We start from the raw sequence: 21573 nt of genomic DNA, 5'->3' as shown, positions 1-21573 counted from the left end.
ACATGTGTACATGAGTATATGTGCATGTCTGTCTGAATGCCTGTGTGTGCATGGCTACAGTCTGCTTACTGGGTGTATGTGCATCGACATGGTTCTTGCCTAAGACCTGGAGTTTGTCTTTCTGTCAGTGTTTTTCACATATTTCTCTCTATTGACTGGAACTGAGCACTTGATAGTCTGTATGACCTCACATTAAAAGTGATTCTCTAAAGCAGAGTATCACTTTCTACATATATATGTATATGTATGAGCTGTATGTGTATACGCTTGGCTTTGCGCCATGTCCATATGCACATATTGCCGAACGTCCATTTGTATAAATTATATATATATAATTTATCATGTTTGCGCAAGACTAGTCCATGTGTCTTTATCTGTACATACTCTAATCTATTCCAATTTCTTTCCCCCAAAAAAGAAAATCAAATAAATTTCAATCTGGTAAATTTTAACGCTAACTCTCAAATTTAATTGGAGCAAAATAGACAAGAGCAGAGCTCTGAGTCTGATGGGAAATGCAGCTGGGACCTTTATTCACCATGATTCAGCCTATTTCATTTTTGACATAGCCATGAGTGAACCATAAGTTCTGATGCTCATGAAAAAGGCACTAATTCACTTAAATATGATTTAAAAAAAATTAAACGAAGGAACTAATTCAGGTGTAACCTTGGCATGAACTTCATTCACCAGCAGTATATGCTGGATTGATGAGTAACTGCATTATTTTATGAAATAAGAAATAGACAAATAGTGAAATTTGTGGGCTGGTGATTACTTAGTAAAGCAACGTAACTGTTGCTAAGACTCCATACATGATGTATATAATATTTGTTAGCCAATTTTTACGCCAATCTGACAAAAACTGGCTTCGAGCCAACTAAATTCAAAGGTCAGCTGCCATTTTCTGCTGTATACTTTGTGCAGTAAACAAAGGCCAATTCCTACAGAAGTCTTTCATGTTTGGTCGACAGCTGAGGACACATGTGGTGGTACTCTGAGGGGTTCAAGTGGCATCATTTCGAGTCCCAATTTCCCGAGTGAATATTACAATTAGTGCGGACTGTACGTGGACCATACTTGCTGATCCCGGAGACACCATCTCCATCATTTTACAGACTTCCAGACGGAGGAAAAATACGACTACTTGGAAGTGGAGGGGTCCGAGCCGCGACAATATGGTGAGTCAGATGCCGTGTCCAATTTCTGTATGTGTGTCTGTGTGTCAGTGTGGCCATGCTGTCTCATGTTCAGCTACATGGGGTGTTTAATGGTATAAGACAGGCAGACCTTTATGTGAGGTGTTGAAACAGAATTAAAGGCATTACAGTTTAATTTTAGAGTTTGGGAAGTTGTGGGAATTAGTTTTTCATCAAAGTGTTATTATCATTGTGCATTGTTTCACGACTGGGGAAGTAGAAGTGTACGAGTGTGGATGTCCGTGTGTTTTTTGCCCTCTGCATGTCTTGTTCTTTGGTGTACATCAGTGAGGTATTTTGGACCGTAGATAATGGGATGCAATAATTTATTTCTATTGAAGCCCATCATGTTTTCTAATGTCCTCATCCTAACAGTATTCATCTTTGCCACCTATCGATTGTGCTCAGATTAGTCTATTGATTTGGCCCCTCTATGCCAATTTGCCTGTGATGATATTCAAAGCATGTATAATTACTGCGTTAAGAAAAGGTCTAGATGTCTCAGTCTGCTTCTTACTCACATTTTGCACTGAGTAGAAAATCTATAGCACGGTATCTCTGGCTTAGGCTCTTCTGCTAATCACTGGGTCTCACATCAGGCCTCTGTCCTTCTCATGTGTGATTTTTGTCCCTGCTTTTCCACATATGCTTTGCAAAGTCTTGCTTGTATTAATCAGGCATTATGGAGCCATCTTCTTGTTTCTGTGTTGCCCTGTGTTTCTAGTCGTGATATAGTATCTGTCTTTGTGGATTTGTCTGTGTTAACTCTGTCTGCCTGTATTTTGAGCCATTTAAACTGAAAAATGTTGCAACAGTGAAGGCTTGTCCATGGGGCAGGTAGGATAGAGTCCAGCCATATTTGCATATGAAGCATTCAACAAATGTTTTGTATCTTTATAAAGTCCTCATTCACAACGACATACATTTTAAATTTCATTTAAATACGAATGAGCTCTTTTGAATGATCGACAATTATTACAAATGTTGACACTTGAGAGATTTATGCCAATGTTCCATTGATTAGGTTGCCTTTATTGATGTTGCGCCTTAGGTGCTAAAGAAGGCAACTGGACTTGCTTGAAATTCTTGAAGACGTTTCACCTCTCATCCGAAAAGCTGAGAGGTGAAACGTCTTCAAGAATTTCAAGCAAGTCCAGTTGCCTTCTTTTGCACCTCTGATTTACGATGACCTGGATGACTGAGAACCTTCACAGACATTTTGTTGCACCTAGTAGTCAAAAATACATCAATCATTAATGGAGACCCATTGGGGAAGGATTCACTTTGCCCCATTCCCACTCACACCGAAAACTGTATATTTTCCACTATTATGCTGTAATTGTGCAGCCTGGGAACAGGAGCAAAAGTGCAAAGTCGAAACGTTAATCTTTCCCTTGACAACCTATTAACATTTACGGTAATCTTTTGCCACAGCTCCAGTGGGAATCAGGACCATCAGGTTCACATGTTGTGACCAGTTGTGACTTTGCTAATGATGATGTAGTTAATATTGTGACAGAACTACTCGTCTAACGTAACCGACAGCAAACTCAAAACAACAAGCAAAGAAAACATCAGCAGAGAGAAGCAAAAGTGTTATAAATAGCCTTTGATTGAACTAAACAAATGTTCAGAAACAGGAAGAGAACATTTTCAACAGACATGTGATGCAGCTCGACTCATGCCATGTTGCTAACTAGGTAATGTCTCAGCTTGGGCTTTTCACAATAATGGACTTGCCAACTCATGAGTCATGTCATATCCAGTCTCGCATGTTTTACGTCTCATGGAGGTTTGCACTCTGCAGCATTCCGTTAAATCCAGTCAGGTGGGAATACAAGATATCCATTACTTTTTTGTTATGGAAGACTGAGTGGGAATGTCGTATCTGAGCTCACATGTTTTACGCCTCATGGAGGGCCGATCTCGGGAAGCCATGGCCTAATGGTTAGAGAAGCAGCTCTGGGATCAAAAGGTTGCTGGTTCAATTCCCTAGATCAGCAGGAGTGGCTGAAGGGTCCTTGGGTCCTTAAGCAAGGCACCTAACCCCCAACTGCTCCCCAGGCTGCTCTGGGTGTGTTGCATGTTGCTTTGGATAAGTGTGTCTGCTAAATGCCTGTAATGAAATTCTGTTATCTATTCCATGTTGTTTTTACTTCATACAATAATGGATTTCATATGTGAAAGGGGAAAGTTTTGTTTATGAGTGGGGGAGGGGCCACAGGACAGGACAGTTCATGTACTGTGGAAATAGCAATGGGAAGCACACCTGTCATACCAAGCACACTTGTGTTTGTTTAAAAAAAATCCATTTGGGTATAAATGATCAGAATGGGGGTGGCACGGTGGTGTAGTGGTTAGCACTGTCGCCTCACAGCAAGAAGGTCCTGGGTTCGAGCCTAGCGGCCGGCAAGGACCTTTCTGTGTGGAGTTTGCATGTTCTCCCCGTGTCCGCGTGGGTTTCCTCCGGGTGCTCCGGTTTCCCCCACAGTCCAAAGACATGCAGGTTAGGCTAATCGGTGGTTCTAAATTGACCGTAGGTGTGAATGTGAGTGTGAATGGTTGTCTGTGTCTATGTGTCAGCCCTGTGATGACCTGGCGACTTGTCCAGGGTGTACCCCGCCTTTCACCCGTAGTCAGCTGGGATAGGTTCCAGCTTGCCTGTGACCCTGTAGAACAGGATAAAGCGGCTAGAGATAATAGATGGATGATCAGAATGGACACTACCATCTTTTCAGTCCATAGTTTTCAGTCTTGGTTAGGAAGGATGTGATTAGCAAATTTTAATCTATACTGTAATCTAGGTAGCTAGCTAACATGTTTATTTGTCTTTGAGTTGCAACCAGAAACCATCAAAATTGCAGTGATTTTTTTTTTCCAAGAGAGGGGAAATGTGTATTTAATGGATCGACAAGCTAAATTTACTTACAAATAAGCCTTTTTTTAATGATCAAAAATTTTGTTTGGCTTTTTGCAAGGCTATTTGTCTGTACTGGAGTTGCTGGTTTTTAAAATCAGGCTACAACTTTATGCTCAGTCATTGAAAATTGGTAGACATAGTTCAAGTTCAGTAAAATCTTCTCGCTCTTATGACTATTTTGCTACAAGATAAAGAGATGGTTGTTGTACTCAGTCCATGTCTTCTCTGGAATACAGTTTATTAACTGAAGCTGCGTTTCTGTCACATTTTATCTGGAAGCTGTGGTTCGGTGATAAACTAAACGTTAGAATGATTCAGAATGAGCCATAGTCCAATTCAGTAACTTAAGTCAAAAGCGATGTCAATATGTATGTAGGGAAAGGTATGTGTATTCAGAATCAGGTTACACAGCTGCTGAAGTTGATTTTCTCCACAACCCATTCAGATTATGCAAATAACCTACAGGTACAGTAGTTGACACCTTTTCCAGGTTTTTCATGAGTAGATACGATGTGTGCAGGTTTGCAAGTTTTTCAGTAGAGTCGACACCATGGTCTTTAACACAAGCACTTGCCTTTAAGGCAGAAAAAAAATCAAGGGATAGAAAATGTGGACTGAAGGAAATAGCTTTTCTTTGCTGTGAAATGTAATATAATATAAAAGCAAGAGAATTTAAAAATGAAAAAAAAAAAGACTAATACTATAATATACAGTAGGGGAGAGCGGGGTAAGATGAGCCAGGGGGTAAGATGAGCCACCCCCTGTTTCTAAGAAACAGTAAACAATTGTGACCATGTGACCACATTCAAAGGGGGCCGGGACCATTTACTTACACTTGTGGAGAGGAGCACCACATGTCAAACTAAGTGAGGGACATATTTATAAAAATGTGTTTTTGTGCTTTCTAAGTCAATTCCATGTTTGTCCACAGTGAAGATGACTTAGAGAAGACAAAAGTAGAATAATATTTAGACACATTAGGGTTAAGTTAGTGGCTTTCTAAGCTATGATATGAATGCTAATAAAAATAATTTTGATTAGCCTAATCCCCTTTATTAGCATTTTTCTACAAAATGGTGGCCACGGGGTAAGATGAGCCATTAGATGTGGGGCAAGTTGAGCCACTGGCTCAACTTACCCCATTGGTGGCTGAGCTTACCCAATATGGATGACACTTAAGTTTTCACATTTACTGGTCATATATGACAACAACATATATATATATATATATATATATATATATATATATATATATATATATATATATATATATATATATATATGACATCAGATGAGGAAGACCAGTTGTTAGATGTGGGGGATTATGTTGTGGCAAAATACACGGGGAAGAAGAAAGTGCATTTCTTCATTGGCCAGATAATCAAATTGGATGTCTTCGAAATAGAGGCAAGATTTCTCAAAAGAAGCCGGTCATGCCATGGCTCTGCAAGAAAGCCAACCTTTGTCTTCAAAGAGAAAGATGAGGCTGTCCTGTCAAGACAGGATATTGTGAAAAAATTGCCCCGCCCCTTTACTGTTGGGGGGACAGCACGGAGGGAGAGGCAAATGGTGTTCCCTTGCCATTTGAACGCTTGGAACATTGAATAATGATGAAATGATTGAATGATTGATGGAATGATTGCTGCATGTTTTAGCAATGTTTTAACCTACTGAAAGAAATAAGATTTTTTTGGCACTGTTCTACTGTTTTAGTAATTTCTATAATATAGTATATCTCTCATTCCCTCTCTAACCATCCCTCTTTCTATCTATCTACGCATATCTCTCTCTCTATCCATCTATCTATCCCTCCCTATCTATCCCTCGTTCTATCACCTCTCTCTTCATCTCCCCTTCTCTATGCAACGGCCCTATCCCCCACTTGATTGACTTGACTTGATTCATTGATTGCATTTCTAATAATAAAAGTTGTTTACTTTGTTAACCTAACATGTTTTGTGTTGGCTCAATTTACCCCACACAGTGGCTCATCTTACCCCGTGCATGGGGTAAGTTGAGCCACTTGACATTTTTTTTTCAAGAGGTAATATCACTCTAACCATAAGAGCTTATCAATTATGTTTTGCTCAGATAGTAACAGTACACTTTGAAATTTGGTATGGTGTGTAGACTGGAAGCAAAAATGGCTTTAACATGTAGTTATGATGAAAAATGTAAAAAGTGGCTCATCTTACCCCACTCTCCCCTACCAATCAAATGTTTGGACACCCCTACTCATTCATAGGTTTTTCTGTATTTTGATGATTTTCTACACTGTAGAACAATACTGAAAACATCAAAACTATGAAATAACATCTGGAACATGTATGGGATTATGTGGTTAAAAAAAATGTTTAAAAAACAAAATATGTTTAATATTTTAGATTCTTCAGTGTAGCTAGCGTTTACCTTGATGACGCTTTGCACACTATTTGCATTATCTGAACCAGCTTCATGAGGTCGTCACCTGGAATGCTTTTAAGTTAACAGCAGTGCCAAGTCAAAAGTTAATTAGTGCAATTTCTTGCCTTCTTAATGCGTTTGAGATCAAACAGTAAATAATAAAAATAAGTAAATAGCCGGGTGGCACGGTGGTGTAGTGGTTAGCGCTGTTGCCTCACAGCAAGAAGGTCCGGGTTCGAGCCCCGTGGCCGGCGAGGGCCTTTCTGTGCAGAGTTTGCATGTTCTCCCCGTGTCCGCGTGGGTTTCCTCCGGGTGCTCCGGTTTCCCCCACAGTCCAAAGACATGCAGGTTAGGTTAACTGGTGACTCTAAATTGAGCGTAGGTGTGAATGTGAGTGTGAATGGTTGTCTGTGTCTATGTGTCAGCCCTGTGATGACCTGGCGACTTGTCCAGGGTGTACCCCGCCTTTCGCCCGTAGTCAGCTGGGATAGGCTCCAGCTTGCCTGCGACCCTGCAGAACAGGATAAAGCGGCTACAGATAATGAGATGAGATGAAGTAAATAGCCCTATTCCATAACTGTAGTAGTCCATATTATGTCAAGAAGCGCTCAACTAAGTAAAGAGAAACGATATCATCATCACTTTAAGACATTAAGTGTCTTTTAATTAATAAAAATGAAGAAAAAACATTGAATTAGAAGGTGTGTCCAAACTTTTTTAGCTGGTACTGTATGCCTGAGAAGATGGCAAGCATTATATTATATTATATTATATTATATTATATTATATTATATTATATTATATTATATTATATTATATTATATTATATTATATTATATTAATCACTGAAATTGGGTCTCATTTAACAATATGGCTTCCACCCTCACTATTCAGCAGTGTATTAAAAAGAGATGCAGTATCTCCAGTCCGGACGCTGTCTCCATGATGTCCTCTGTCAATAGTGATATGTGCAGTTGTTGTATTACTGTAAGTCATGGCTATGCATGCTGAATTCAACTCTGAATAAAAGCCAAAGAGAATGTGGTGTGGGCTAAATTCTACCCCTTGCACAAAGCTCTACCACATGCAAGATCAAAATCAAGTTAAATCTCTGGAGCAAGTTTTTTTTTTTTTTTTTTAAATATGTGGGGAAATAGCTATTGGTTTTGGGTTTTCATTTATGGCATCTTAACACATTGTTTACATTAATCTATTCAGGATAATTTGTATCAGAAGGCAGCAGGATGTCGAGGAGGATTGTGTAAAATTGTCAGTGAGTTGATTTGAATATGCATGAGTATGCAAATGAGTCCGACCACTCCAGTGCTGATCGCTGCATAAGCGGACAATGGCGGGCATCTGAGGCTGTGGCTGTTAAAGCCCCATATGCCTACCATAAAAGGCAACAAGTTTCGCTGCCACTGTTCTTATGTTGCTTACTCATCCAAGACGAGCTCCTCAGACGAACTTCCCTGGCATCACTTAATCATGTGTATCATTAGTTGTCTTGTCTTAATCTGGATATAATTAATTCTTACAGGATAATTAGGCCTGTCTGTTGTTGTTGGGGTTTTTTCTTTCTTTATAGCAATATGAGTAAAGAAAAGCTGCTGCTTTTTATCAATTGCAACCGATTGTTGACTGGAGGGCAAACCGGTTCCAGATTAAGAAAATTTAAGATTTTAATCTTTCTTTCTCTCTCTCTCTCTCTCTCTCTCTCTCTCTGGACTTGCGCCATCCCTGAGTGAATGCATCCAATTATATTATCCAGTTACAAGACAGCAAGTAGCCATGAAAAATAAGACACTCAAGAGCTCTTTTTCAGTGGACAGATTAACGGTATAAAAGCAAATGGTCTGTTTGCCCTTAATGCCTTTTGACTAGTTGGGTTATTTACTTGAATGGCCCAAAGCTTTCTATTTTTCTTCGTCTTTCCTCCAAACCAGAATTCTATCTCATTAGTGCCTCTGCATGTGGGTGAGACACCCCGCTGATGCCCTACTCTTCTGTATAATGGAGAAGAGGGAGCATGTTGTGTTTACATCAGACTCTGATTTCAGGTGCACAAGAAATGTGAAAAAAATCCAGAATGTGCTTCAGTGGTCTCTCGGGCTCTTATTTGGATTATGCTCTCGTCTAAACGTGAAACAAAAAGTAATCAGGAGATGACACAGAAAATGGTAATAGTAGTAGGTTAAGGCATATTCACAGGAAAAACAATGCAGTGAGGATTGTTGCTTTAGCTCGAAGCTTCAGAATTCAGAAGGTTTACTTGTCCTGTGCATATATCTGTATTTTATCTTGATTAGATGAACCGTGGTGAGTACGTTTTAATGCTAAATTATGCAGTTTCCTCTCTAATTTTGTGGTTCTATTAGATGCTAATTGTGTTTTATTACAATTGGAAACAGGGCATGATTAGTGTAGCCTGAGGTAATTGATATTTTTGAACACACCGTTGATGCCCTGAGGCTCTCGTCAATCAGCCGCTCATGGTAAGGCAAGACGAGGCAGTAGAATCTGAAAAGTGATGGGAATTTCCAGGAATTGGCCAATTCCATGAACTTTGTCTTCATATAGTGTTCACAGGGCATTGAATGATCGGTTATCTAACAGTAGGCACATCAGGTGAAAATTCAATCCAAATTGCTTGAAACTGCCCTCATTGAGTTCAGAATTGAATGCAGAGCAACATGCTTTTTACAGAATCAAAATATGCTTATCCATTCTTGAGATATTACAAATCAAGGATTGAAAGAACGGCTTAATTTTTAGAAAACTGCCCTAATAATATGTGTATTCGGATAACATGGTCCAAAATGGGCCTCATTAACGCATGAGATCAAATGTTTTTTCTTAACACCCCCCCCCCCCCCCCCCCCCCCAAAAAAGATATTTACATGGAAAGTGGCAGGCACATAGATGGTTGTATACTGAATACAAAGTTTGAAAATTAGTAAAAACAATTGATGTAAATTAGTGTGTAATTAGTATGAATTATGCTAATTGGGTAAAAACATTAAATCGGTACACACTGTTCTTCAAAGTTTCACCACATGGCTTTATTTGTGCAATATAAAGCTAATCTTAACTCTCATTTACACATCACAAAGAAGAAATCAATGTTAATTACAAATTACAAATACAATTATAAAATATGCATAAATAAGCATTGAATGTCATTCACATCTACCATTCTCTATCAAAATAAAAATGTAATAAAAGATTATTTCTAATACCCTCTTTGGGCTCTGTAGGCCTTTGTATTTCTCAGTAGGGCCTACTAGTGTTTATATGAAAGAATATAAATGATTATTTCGATTAATATTCACAGCTTTCAAGGCGAACCTCGAAAAAACTGAGAGCCACATCCAGTAAACAATTTCAATTAACTGAACTGAAACTGACACATGCGTTTCTGACTTCTGTTTTTTTTAAAATCAGTGGCGGTGGCAGAAGGGGGTCAGAGGGGGCGACCGCCCCCCTAAATTTATGTTGGGGGGGCTGTGCCCCCCCCCCCCAAGTTACGATGGGAGTCCTTTGACTATTTACAAGGAAGAAAAGGAGAGAGTAGTGTGAATAAACAGCCTGCTGCGCGCCTTTGTTTTCCCTTATTAAATCCCGCTGCGTCCCTTCATCCCAGCGCCATCCCTTTGTACTGTAGGTTGGGTAGCACCCATTTGCACCAAAACTGATGCAAATTAGCCTGGCCCTGACGTCACTGATTGCCTCCTCTTTCCGGGATTTTCCTTATTTGGCTTATGCAGAACTGCAAAACCCATCACTTTTAGTAGGCAAGCTGATTTATGAATATTCTGTGGACTAATTAACCCGTTGCTGTGGCAACTGTCTAGACATATCTGGTCTCCTTGGGTACTCGTGCCAAAGTGGGGACCCTGTGACTGCAAGGCTATGACAGTGTCGCTACATTTGTATCTGACTGATAACTCATGTCCTGTCCGGATGGCTAGATAGCGTTCATGAGGCGTACAAGCAGTTTTAGGTGCCCAAAAACTTGATGCTGCTCTAGATCTACATGAATTCGCTTGCTGCCCTGACCACTCACTGAAAATCAGTATGAACAGGAGTTTCAAACAAATATCCATTGCAAATTGTTTGGGCTCGACAAAGGCACCCAAGTTGTTTGATGATAACGAGGTACAACCCCAATTCCAAAAAAGTTGGGACAAAGTACAAATTGTAAATAAAAACGGAATGCAATGATGTGGAAATTTCAAAATTCCATATTTTATTCAGAATAGAACATAGATGACATATCAAATATTTAAACTGAGAAAATGTATCATTTAAAGAGAAAAATTAGGTGATTTTAAATTTCATGACAACAACACATCTCAAAAAAGTTGGGACAAGGCCATGTTTACCACTGTGAGACATCCCCTTTTCTCTTTACAACAGTCTGTAAACGTCTGGGGACTGAGGAGACAAGTTGCTCAAGTTTAGGGATAGGAATGTTAACCCATCCTTGTCTAATGTAGGATTCTAGTTGCTCAACTGTCTTAGGTCTTTTTTGTCGTATCTTCCGTTTTATGATGCGCCAAATGTTTTCTATGGGTGAAAGATCTGGACTGCAGGCTGGCCAGTTCAGTACCTGGACCCTTCTTCTATGCAGCCGTGATGCTGTAATTGATGCAGTATGTGGTTTGGCATTGTCATGTTGGAAAATGCAAGGTCTTCCCTGAAAGAGACGTCGTCTGGATAGGAGCATATGTTGCTCTAGAACCTGGATATACCTTTCAGCATTGATGGTGTCTTTCCAGATGTGTAAGCTGCCCATGCCACACGCACTAATGCAACCCCATACCATCAGAGATGCAGGCTTCTGAACTGAGCACTGATAACAACTTGGGTCGTCCTTCTCCTCTTTAGTCCGAATGACACGGCGTCCCTGATTTCCATAAAGAACTTCAAATTTTGATTCGTCTGACCACAGAACAGTTTTCCACTTTGCCACAGTCCATTTTAAATGAGCCTTGGCCCAGAGAAGACGTCTGCGCTTCTGGATCCTGTTTAGATACGGCTTCTACTTTGAACTATAGAGTTTTAGCTGGCAACGGCGGATGGCACGGTGAATTGTGTTCACAGATAATGTTCTCTGGAAATATTCCTGAGCCTGTTTTGTGATTTCCAATACAGAAGCATGCCTGTATGTGATGCAGTGCCGTCTAAGGGCCTGAAGATCACGGGCACCCAGTATGGTTTTCCGGCTTTGACCCTTACGCACAGAGATTCTTCCAGATTCTCTGAATCTTTTGATGATATTATGCACTGTAGATGATGATATGTTCAAACTCTTTGCAATTTTACACTGTCGAACTCCTTTCTGATATTGCTCCACTATTTGTCGGCGCAGAATTAGGGGGATTGGTGATCCTCTTCCCATCTTTACTTCTGAGAGCCGCTGCCACTCCAAGATGCTCTTTTTATACCCAGTCATGTTAATGACCTATTGCCAATTGACCTAATGAGTTGGAGTTTGGTCCTCCAGCTGTTCCTTTTTCGTACCTTTAACTTTTCCAGCCTCTTATTGCCCCTGTCCCAACTTTTTTGAGATGTGTTGCTGTCATGAAATTTCAAATGAGCCAATATTTGGCATGAAATTTCAAAATGTCTCACTTTCGACATTTGATATGTTGTCTATGTTCTATTGTGAATACAATATCAGTTTTTGAGATTTGTAAATTATTGCATTCCGTTTTTATTTACAATTTGTACTTTGTCCCAACTTTTTTGGAACTGGGGTTGTAAGTTTTCAGTATAATTTTTTTTTATCATCCCAGTCAAATTTCGCAAACCAAGAAATGAATGACTGTTTACTCGCACTGAAGACTAAAGGAAAGACAGTTATTCGTGCTCTTGCTTTATACCACGTAGCTGAGCAGGTATATATATCTATTAGCTCTTTAATTCAACAAGGACATTGAGGACAAATTTTCTCGTGTTTTGTTTGTGTGTGGGGGGGATCCATGAGAAAACTAAGGGAATGTAGTTTTTCCAATTTACCGATACAGCCCCATATGTCATTCATACATGCTTCAATACACTAATATCACAGTTTTGATTTGAAAAATATGCAACAAACAGGAAAAAAAACATCCCTATAAAAGTTATCTGATTGATATTCATGAGTAGTCCAGTCAGAAACCGATCAGAAGAGAGAGAGAGAGAGCCTGACCGCTTTCCTGTTACTCAAAAAGCACTGGCAGTTTCCCGACATCACGCGAGCAGCATTTTTACTCTGTTGTACCAACTTCAACCTGCCGTTACTCCCAACGTACTGAACAGATTTTTAACGAGATAAATGTTTATGGAGTGTTGAAGCGTAACTTTCGGTTATCCGCTAGGCTTAGAAGGCAGTGTTGTAAGTCCTGCTAAGTCTAAACGCCTATCGCACTCAAGCCATACTCCACCTCCGTCACTAGGACAGGTACACCCTGGGGAGCTCAGTTTTGCGACTGAGTGAGCTAAGGGAGTCACTGGCGCTAGGTTGTGAAGTAGCCTCTTTCGACTTAGTTAAAAGCGTACTATTTTTTGAAAATAGAGCTTTGAATAAAAAGGTAGAAAGTCCTTTTGTCCTTTTGCTAAGACATATAATATATGGTATAGTGTATATACAATTTATTAGAACGTCTTACTACCATTTGTCTCGAATCATTTACTAATAACCTCAATTAAGATCACTGTTCCACCTCGGTCCTACAGTATCGGAGTCGAAATGAAATCCAACAATTACCATCATGTCCGCATTGGTTCAATAAATGTGAGAACGGCACGATGTGAGAGCAAACTCGCCGAACATGTCATCCATATTAAAACCTTAAAACATGACATATGCTGCATGCAGGAAGTCCGCCTTTCAGGCCAGGGAGAAATCATTTTCAAAGATCACGTTTTGAAAGATTGGCAAGTCATCTATAGTGGGCTTAAGAAAAAGGCACAGGCAGGCATAGCGATAGTGATAGCCCCTCATGTGAAACTCATAGACGTAGAACACCACGTGAAAGGAAGAATGCTATTGGCTAGAGTCTCCCTAGATGGGACTAAACTCACCATAATATCACCATAATCTTCCAACAGAAGAGTACAGCTCATCCACTAAAGAAGTATTCTACAGTACCTTGTCTAAAGTAGTTAATAATGCTAAGACATCGCACCCCTCTTTTAAACTCCTTGTACAGTTGTGCTCATAAGTTTACATACCCTGGCAGAATCTATGATTTTTTTACCATTTTTCAGAGTTGACAGAAGTTGACACAAATGGGTTTGAATGGCTCCTAAAGGTAACGTCCTCACCTGTGATCTGTTTGCTTGTAATCAGTGTGTGCGCATAAAAGCTGAGTGAGTTTCTGGGATCCAGACAGACTCTTGCATCTTTCATCCAGCCACTGACATTTCTGGATTCTGAGTCATGGGGAAAGTAAAAGAATTGTCTATGGAGCTACGGGAAAAGGTAGTTGAACTGTATAAAACAGGAAAGGGATACAAAAAGATATCCACGGAATTGATAATGCCAGTCAGCAGTGTTCAAACTATGATTAACAAATGGAAAATCAGGGGCTCTGTTAAAACCAAACCACGGTCAGGTAGGCCAACAAAAATTTACGCCAAACAGCACAGAGACAAGCCTCAAAACTTCTGGAACAAGGTAATTTGGAGTGATGAGACCAAAATTGAACTTTTTGGCCACAACCATAAACGTTACATTTTGGAGAGGTGTCAACAAGACCTATGATGAAAGGAACACCATTCCTACTGTAAAGCACGGAGGTGGATCGCTGATGCTTTGGGGATGTGTGAGCTACAAAGGCGCAGGAAACTTGGTCAAAGTTGAAGGAAAGATGAATGCAGCACGTTATCAGCAAATACTGGAGGCAAATTTGCACTCATCAGCCCGGAAGCTGCGCATGGGACGTACTTGGACGTTCCAACATGACAACGATCCAAAACACAAGGCCAAGTCGACCTGTCATTGGCTACAGCAGAACAAAGTGAAGGTTCTGGAGTGGCCATCTCAGTCTCCTGACCTCAATATCATTGAGCCACTCTGGGGAGATCTCAAGCACGCAGTTCATGCAAGACAGCCCAGGAATTTACAGGAACCGGAGGCTTTTTGCCAAGAAGAATGGGCAGCTTTACCATCTGAGAAAATAAAGAGCCTCATCCACAACTACCACAAAAGACTTCAGGCTGTCATTGATGTTAGAGGGGGCAATACATGGTATTAAGAACTGGGGTATGTAAACTTTTGATCAGGGTCATTTGGATGTTTTTTGTTGTCATTATGACTTAAAAATAGAAAACACAGTTGTTTATCAATAAATGGCTTCACCCAACCACTTACCATGAGTGGGAAGAAAGTTTTTGTGTTATCATTCATATTCTCTGAAAAAAGGCCAAGAAAGCAAAAATTTTGCCAGGGTATGTAAACTTATGAGCACAACTGTATGTGGGGATTTCAATGCAACTATAGGTACTGACTGTCAGCCTGAAAACTGGAAATGCATTGGTCCAAATAATGATGAAGTACCAACAAGCTTCAATGGAACTAAACTGATGGAAGTCGCAGAGACCAACAATTTATATATTTTGAACACCATATTTGCAACAAAATCAGCTGAACATCGATGGTCCTTCAAATCAAATCTTGGATACTTGAGAAGGCTTGACTACATTATCGGTGAATGGTACATCAAAAGAGCTGCAAAGAATTGTCGCGTTTATCCGGCCTCCAGCGATGTTTTCGAATCAGACCACCGAGTTGTGGTCTTGGACGCCCTGTTCCCAACCAAGAAGAAAAGAAAACAAATATTCAACAAGAAGCCAGGCAAGTCCTGTGACTTTATTAATGTCAGAGCACTCAGAGATTCAGAAGAAGTGAGAAATATCTACTCCAAAAACCTTGATGAAATTCTAAAGCAACATCTACCACCTGAAGATATTGATGCCTTGGAGGAAAGTGTTGTGAACTCCATCCGTACTGCATCAGAAGCGACTATCCCAAAATTTAAAAATAAGGCAGAAAATAAGCCCTGGGCAAATGAAGCTTTTCTTGAACTTCTTGAAAAAAGAAGAAAGTCATCTAATACCACTGAAAGAAAAGAGCTTTCCACTCAAGCAGTGTTGTGCATGAACGCGTTCAAAAGAACGCATTCACTGTACACGCTCGTTTTTCCATGAACTTTGAACTGAACGCAACAACTTTGTAATGAAAGAACTTGAACGTGAATTCGTTCAAATTATGCGACATGAACGACAAACATGAAGATGAACGAAACATGAAACCTGATGAATCGAGTGGCACGTCTACTTGCAAGATATTTTACGTTCTACTACTTCACTGTCAGTCTGATGTTGTTGTCACTCACTGCCCTGAGGTGCCGCGTGTGTGCAATGCATCATGGATAACGTAGTGTGAAGCCGGAGATAGTGGATGGCTCTATGATTTGGCTCCATACTACGTTACCCATGATGCAGCAGAGCAGAGTAGGCGTAACCCAGCGTTCCCTAGCTACAGGCAGCAGACAGCGCACACCACAGCCGGCGCACACTCACAGCAACATGGCCAGTGAAAGTTCAAGTAGCGGCACGGAGAACACAGATGAGTACAATGCCAAATAATTTTAGAAATTTGATTGTTGTGTGCATACACAGATGTGTACTGAAGAATGAGGCTATCTGAAGTTTTCCTGTTTTGTATTTTGAGAAATAAAAAGCCCTTGAGCATGCATCCCTCTGTCTGATCAATATGGTTGATATGGTCAATGCTGTTGATATGGATCTTAAAATAGCACTCCTGCAGTGTATATACGTATTGGCAGTCATCTTTTTAGAAACACACACATTTATGAGGAAGTCTAGTTGTCGTTTATTAGAAGTTACTGTTAGTTGAAACTGAAAGCATTTGTTTGAAGTCACGTGTAACGTTTTGGTAGCAGTGGTTGAGTCAGTGAAGAAATCAAAATATTTTGTCCTTTTTTCCATATATAGTATGTACAATAACTTCCATTTTGTGTGATAGAATATAATATCTATAATATGTGAGTAGTTTTGAGCTAGAATGTAGCATATGATTTTAGTCTTTATTTTCATATCCCGCCTAAAAGTAAAATGAACTGAACTTTGAACTAGTTCAGAATTAAAACTGTGAACTATGAACGTGAACAGTTCACTTTTAACATGTTTGAACTGAACTTGAACTAGTTCAAAAAAAGTGTGAACTTGCACAACACTGCACTCAAGTAAGGAAACTCTGAATGAAACTGAAAAATGCCTATTTTAGGGATAAAGCAGGCAGTGTTAACTATGCAAGTGAACAGAGGAACACCGACGAAGAATTCAGACTAGCTAAAAAATGATAAAGCACTTCAACAGTCAAAACAGCAGCTGATCCAACCCCAAAAGCTTGAGGAACACTTTACCCATCACTTGGGTAAGAGAGATTTCAAAATGCAACCAGAACTATCTCATCCCGAGGAATACCAGCATATTTTGCCTCCAGAAGACCTAAATTCAATTGATGAAAAGGCACCAGAAGCTGCTGAGGTAAAGAAATGCCTTTCAATGTTTAAAAATGGCAAATGCCAAGGGACTGATGGAATCACTGGTGAACACCTAAAATACTCTAATTCCCAGAAGCTTTTAGTATATTTGGTTATACTGCTGGGCATGATTTGGAATCATGCAAGAGTTACCTGTACATGGTTATCTTCTTCCATAGCATGCCTTTATAAGAAGGGATCGAGACTCCTGGCAGAGAATTACCGCAGCCTATCCATCATTGACACTCTGTCTAAGCTCGTTTCTATGGTCATTGTGGAAAGAATAAGAACAGTTTATGAAGCCATCATAATGCCAACACAGTTTTGATTTAGAAAAAAATAGATCTACATGTGACGCCATTTTCATTGCCAGACACATACTAGAACAAGAACGAAAACGACTTTTCGCATGCTTTATAGATCTCAAAGCTGCCTATGATTGGGTTCCTCGCGAAGCTTTGTTTAGAGTACTTGAAATTCACCTAAGGTGTTGTAAACTTATATCAATCCTAAAAGCCTTATATACAGGTACTAAAGCCTGCATTAAGAACACAGGGAACTTCTTCGATACATTTGTTGGATGTAGACAAGGGGCACTTGAAAGCCCCAGCCTGTTTAACATCTATATGGACTTTGTGATGCGTTGCGCCAAGCATGAGATCTCTAAAAAGTTTCCGGAGTCTGGAGCAAAAATAGATTGTTATACCAAACGAGGCGTCTCCACGTGATCTATGTACTGGAAAGGCATACGGCACGATCAGAGTTACAGAACTTCTATATGCTGATGATGATGTTGTTTTCTCCGAAAGCATAAGTGAGCTTCAAGAAATACTTGAGATCTACGATAATACTTTCAAGCGATATGGCCTATGTATGTCATACAAAAAAACTGAGACCATGGCTTTTAATGTCAGTGAGAGTTTGAAAGACCAGAAGAGCCTTATTATGGTAGATGGGATTCCACTGAAAAACGTAAGGCAATTTCGCTATCTTGGACACATGATAACAAACACCAGCAATTCTTCGGCCTTTCTTCACCAACGCATATCCTCGGCCTTTGAAAAATGGAATGAACTGAAACAATTTCTGACGGACCGCGAGATATATTAGACTGGTACCAAAATCCAGAATTGTGACACCCAAAGGCATTTTTGAGACAAAGTCGGCAAACAGTCTTATTTTGTCAATTTGGGTGTGCCGAATTCAAATCTGCAATATGCCGAGCTCTATCTGACTTCTGTTGACCTCTAGAGGTCATTGAACTTTGGGCCTGTAAACGTCTCAGCTGAACCCAGTTTCTCAGCTTTCTAAGGAATGAAATGTACTAAAATGATTAATGAAGTTAGCAAATGGCCTTGTTTGTTAAATGTTTGGGTGCTGAATTCATTTTTCATTTGTAAAACGACATATGACCTCTGATAACCTCAAGGTCATTAAACTTGGCCTATAGGCCTATGCATTTAACGGCATTTTTAAACTGACTTTACTCCCCCAAAAAGAATATGAGTGACTTACTTTTCACAATGAGAATGCCTAGGCGATCACCTTACATAACATTGCATTACATTTAGCGGTTATTGTTTATACAAAGCTACTGAAAAAAGGACAGATTCAGCAGCATACAAAATGTGGGGGCATACAGGGTATACAGGTTAATCAGGGTTAGCATATATGAGAGTTTTTTTCTTTGTTGTTTGTTTTTTGTAAAGGCTTTACCCCGTTTAAAACAAAACAAAACAAAATGTCCCTTCACTGGAAAGAAAGGGCCCAAATAAGTTCCAGCATGGCAATGCCCCTGTGCACAAAGCAAGTGCCAGATATGGTTAGCCAAAGTTTGAGTGGCCTGTACTGACTTTAACCCCAGTGAACACCTTTGGGATGAATTGGAACACAGACTGTACCCCAGGTCCCCTCACCCAGCATCACTATTTGGCTGAATGAGCCACACTCCAAAATCTCATGGAAAGCCTTCCCAGAGAAGTGGACATTATTATAAGAGCAAAGGGACTACATTTGAAATGCGATGCTCAAAAAGCATATCAGGGTGTGATAGTCATATGTCCACAAACTTTTGGCCATATTGTGTGCCTGTTTACATAGCATTTTTATTTTACATTCATATTATATTTTTTACAGGTTTTGTTACACAGTTTTACTGTTTTTAACTATCCAGCCTTATGCTTGATTGCATTACACTTGACATGCACGTCTGTAGAACGTTAGTTTTACCCCAAACTTCCAACAGCAGTTAACACACACAAAAAACCTGGCTTTCCCTGTGTGATGTGTTTGAGTCAGTCTTCCAACTCTTGTCAAATATTGGCTGAGCTCCATAGATTCAATCACATTATGAGTCAAAATGGACAATTCCACAGTGTAAAAAAAAAAAAATGTTGTAAACAAACAAATAAAATTTCATTTTCAAACCTAACAAACTGAGTCCGTTCCATTCGTGTGCATACGGTATGTGTAGTCTGGCATGTAATGGCATGCAAATGTATATATTGCACATCTTGCACATGGTTTTTATTTACCTTGGAGCACAGATCTGGGGTAAAAATCATTTTGACCGAAACACAAGAAGAGTGTCAAATATTATTCCTCCCTTTCTTTGCATGTGATGTCATACATATGTCATTTACCAGCTGGGAGGTCCGTATGGTGAAATATATCTGTGAAGATACTCAGTCGTCCAGGTACATAGTAATCTGTGGTTGGTAGAAGAGAGCAACTGGACTTGCTTGAAAAGTCTTGAAGACGTTTCGCCTCTCGTCCGAAAGGCATCATCAATGAAAGATGATGCCTTTCGGACGAGAGGCGAAACGTCTTCAAGACTTTTCAAGCAAGTCCAGTTGTTCTCTTCTACCAACCACAGATTACTATGTACCTGGACGACTGAGTATCTTCACAGATATGTTTCTACACACTTTGGGATGAGTTCCCTTCGACTAGTGCGGGAGTATGAGAGGACTTCCAGAAAACTGGCAGACATCTTAGCCAGAGAGGATCGTTCAATTTTGTCAGCCTGGAACGACCATCACTGAACAGAGGTGGGTGTCTATGACATCTATCAGCCACCTTCAATGCAGCCATCAGCATTCTGATTTGGATTCTATTATGATCCATGAGAGGATAAATACTTGATACTCCCTATTAGACAGACAGAACTGATGATGCCTTTCGGACGAGAGACGAAACGTCTTCAAGACTTTTCAAGCAAGTCCAGTTGCTCTCTTCTACCAACCACAGATTAGTATGGTGAAATACCGTGACCGAGGTCTTGAAAGTACTGAGCGAGGCCCTCTGGGCCGAGGTCAGTATTTAAGGCCGAGGTCACGGTATTTCACCATACGGACTGACCTTAAGCTGGCAAATAATATATTTATTTTTTTTCTTTCCCAAATTCTAACAGAAAATGAGAGTGCCCGAAAGGGAAAACCGAGCCGAGCCGCCATTTTTAATCCTCATTCACGGCTGTAATGCAAATGGCTTCCTCCTCGGTATACAAATGCACTTCCATGGCAGGAAAAAAAACTACATTTTGCCACCTATGTAGCCCCCTATTTATACAAAAGTCATTCAGGATTCAGCCATGTTTTTGCTCAGTGTTAGCAACAGTTACGTGTTTTTAGCTTTCTCCTGAAAGGTTTTCTTTTATTTCTTCTTCCTCAGGGTAGTAAAACTCGCTTTCTCTGTGATGACTGTCGTTATCACTATCCATGCTGTAAAATTAATGCTATTCTCCTGAGAAATGCTGGCAAAAATGTATAAGATTTTTGATAATCTGAGAAATAAATCTTATAAAAAAAAAAGATAAATGTTGACAAAAAATGCTACTATGTTTGTTGTTGTTGTGAACAAGCGAGTCGCCAGAGGTCCGTAACTGGGGTCCGTATCGTAGGATATGGACCTTCTTGCCAGCCAATCAGAGCGCAGGATTTGATGGAAACCGGACCGCGAAAAAAATAGGTTTTTATTAATATCTCACCCAAAACTAACACGTTGACAAATTTTGCGTGCTATTTATCTGATTGCATATGCAAATCACTGTGTTTAATTGGGAAATCAGAGACCCATTGTATTACTCTGGATTGAAATAAACCAGTAAACACTGTTCTCGTGCATATTATGAATGAAATTGACCAGATCTTGTAAATTTGATGAAATCATTTTCTATTGTCTTTTTTCATGTACAATATGGAGCATTATATCCCTCATCAAAAAATTCCCATGCAGGGATTGGCCAAGGATGGCTCACATGACATAAGAGTTCCACCATTGATTCAGCAGTGTATCTCGTGATGCCCCCCAAAAATATGGATATGGTGTGAGCCAATCATGATATATCCTGGATATACAGTGGTGCTTGAAAGTTTGTGAACCCTTTAGAATTTTCTATATTTTTGCATAAACATGACCCAAAACATCATCAGATTTTCACACAAGTCCTAAAAGTAGATAAAGAGAACACAGGTAAACAAATGAGACAAAA

At 39.8% G+C, this 21573-nt stretch overlaps 1 protein-coding gene across 1 annotated transcript in view; it reads left to right on the top strand.

Moving 5' to 3' along the window:
- The window catches only part of csmd3b (CUB and Sushi multiple domains 3b), an 898971-nt gene that overhangs the window by 281071 nt on the left and 596327 nt on the right, over positions 1-21573 (top strand). Inside the window, 3 exon segments of the mRNA XM_060942250.1 lie at positions 975-1054; positions 1056-1107; positions 1110-1167. Of these exon segments, the coding sequence (XP_060798233.1) occupies positions 975-1054; positions 1056-1107; positions 1110-1167 (190 nt within the window).

The sequence above is a fragment of the Neoarius graeffei genome, chromosome 16, assembly GCF_027579695.1.
Source record: "Neoarius graeffei isolate fNeoGra1 chromosome 16, fNeoGra1.pri, whole genome shotgun sequence".
In the NCBI taxonomy this organism is placed as follows: Eukaryota; Metazoa; Chordata; class Actinopteri; order Siluriformes; family Ariidae; genus Neoarius; species Neoarius graeffei.
Note: the sequence above shows the minus strand (reverse complement) of the source record. Positions and strands in the feature narration are given on the sequence as shown.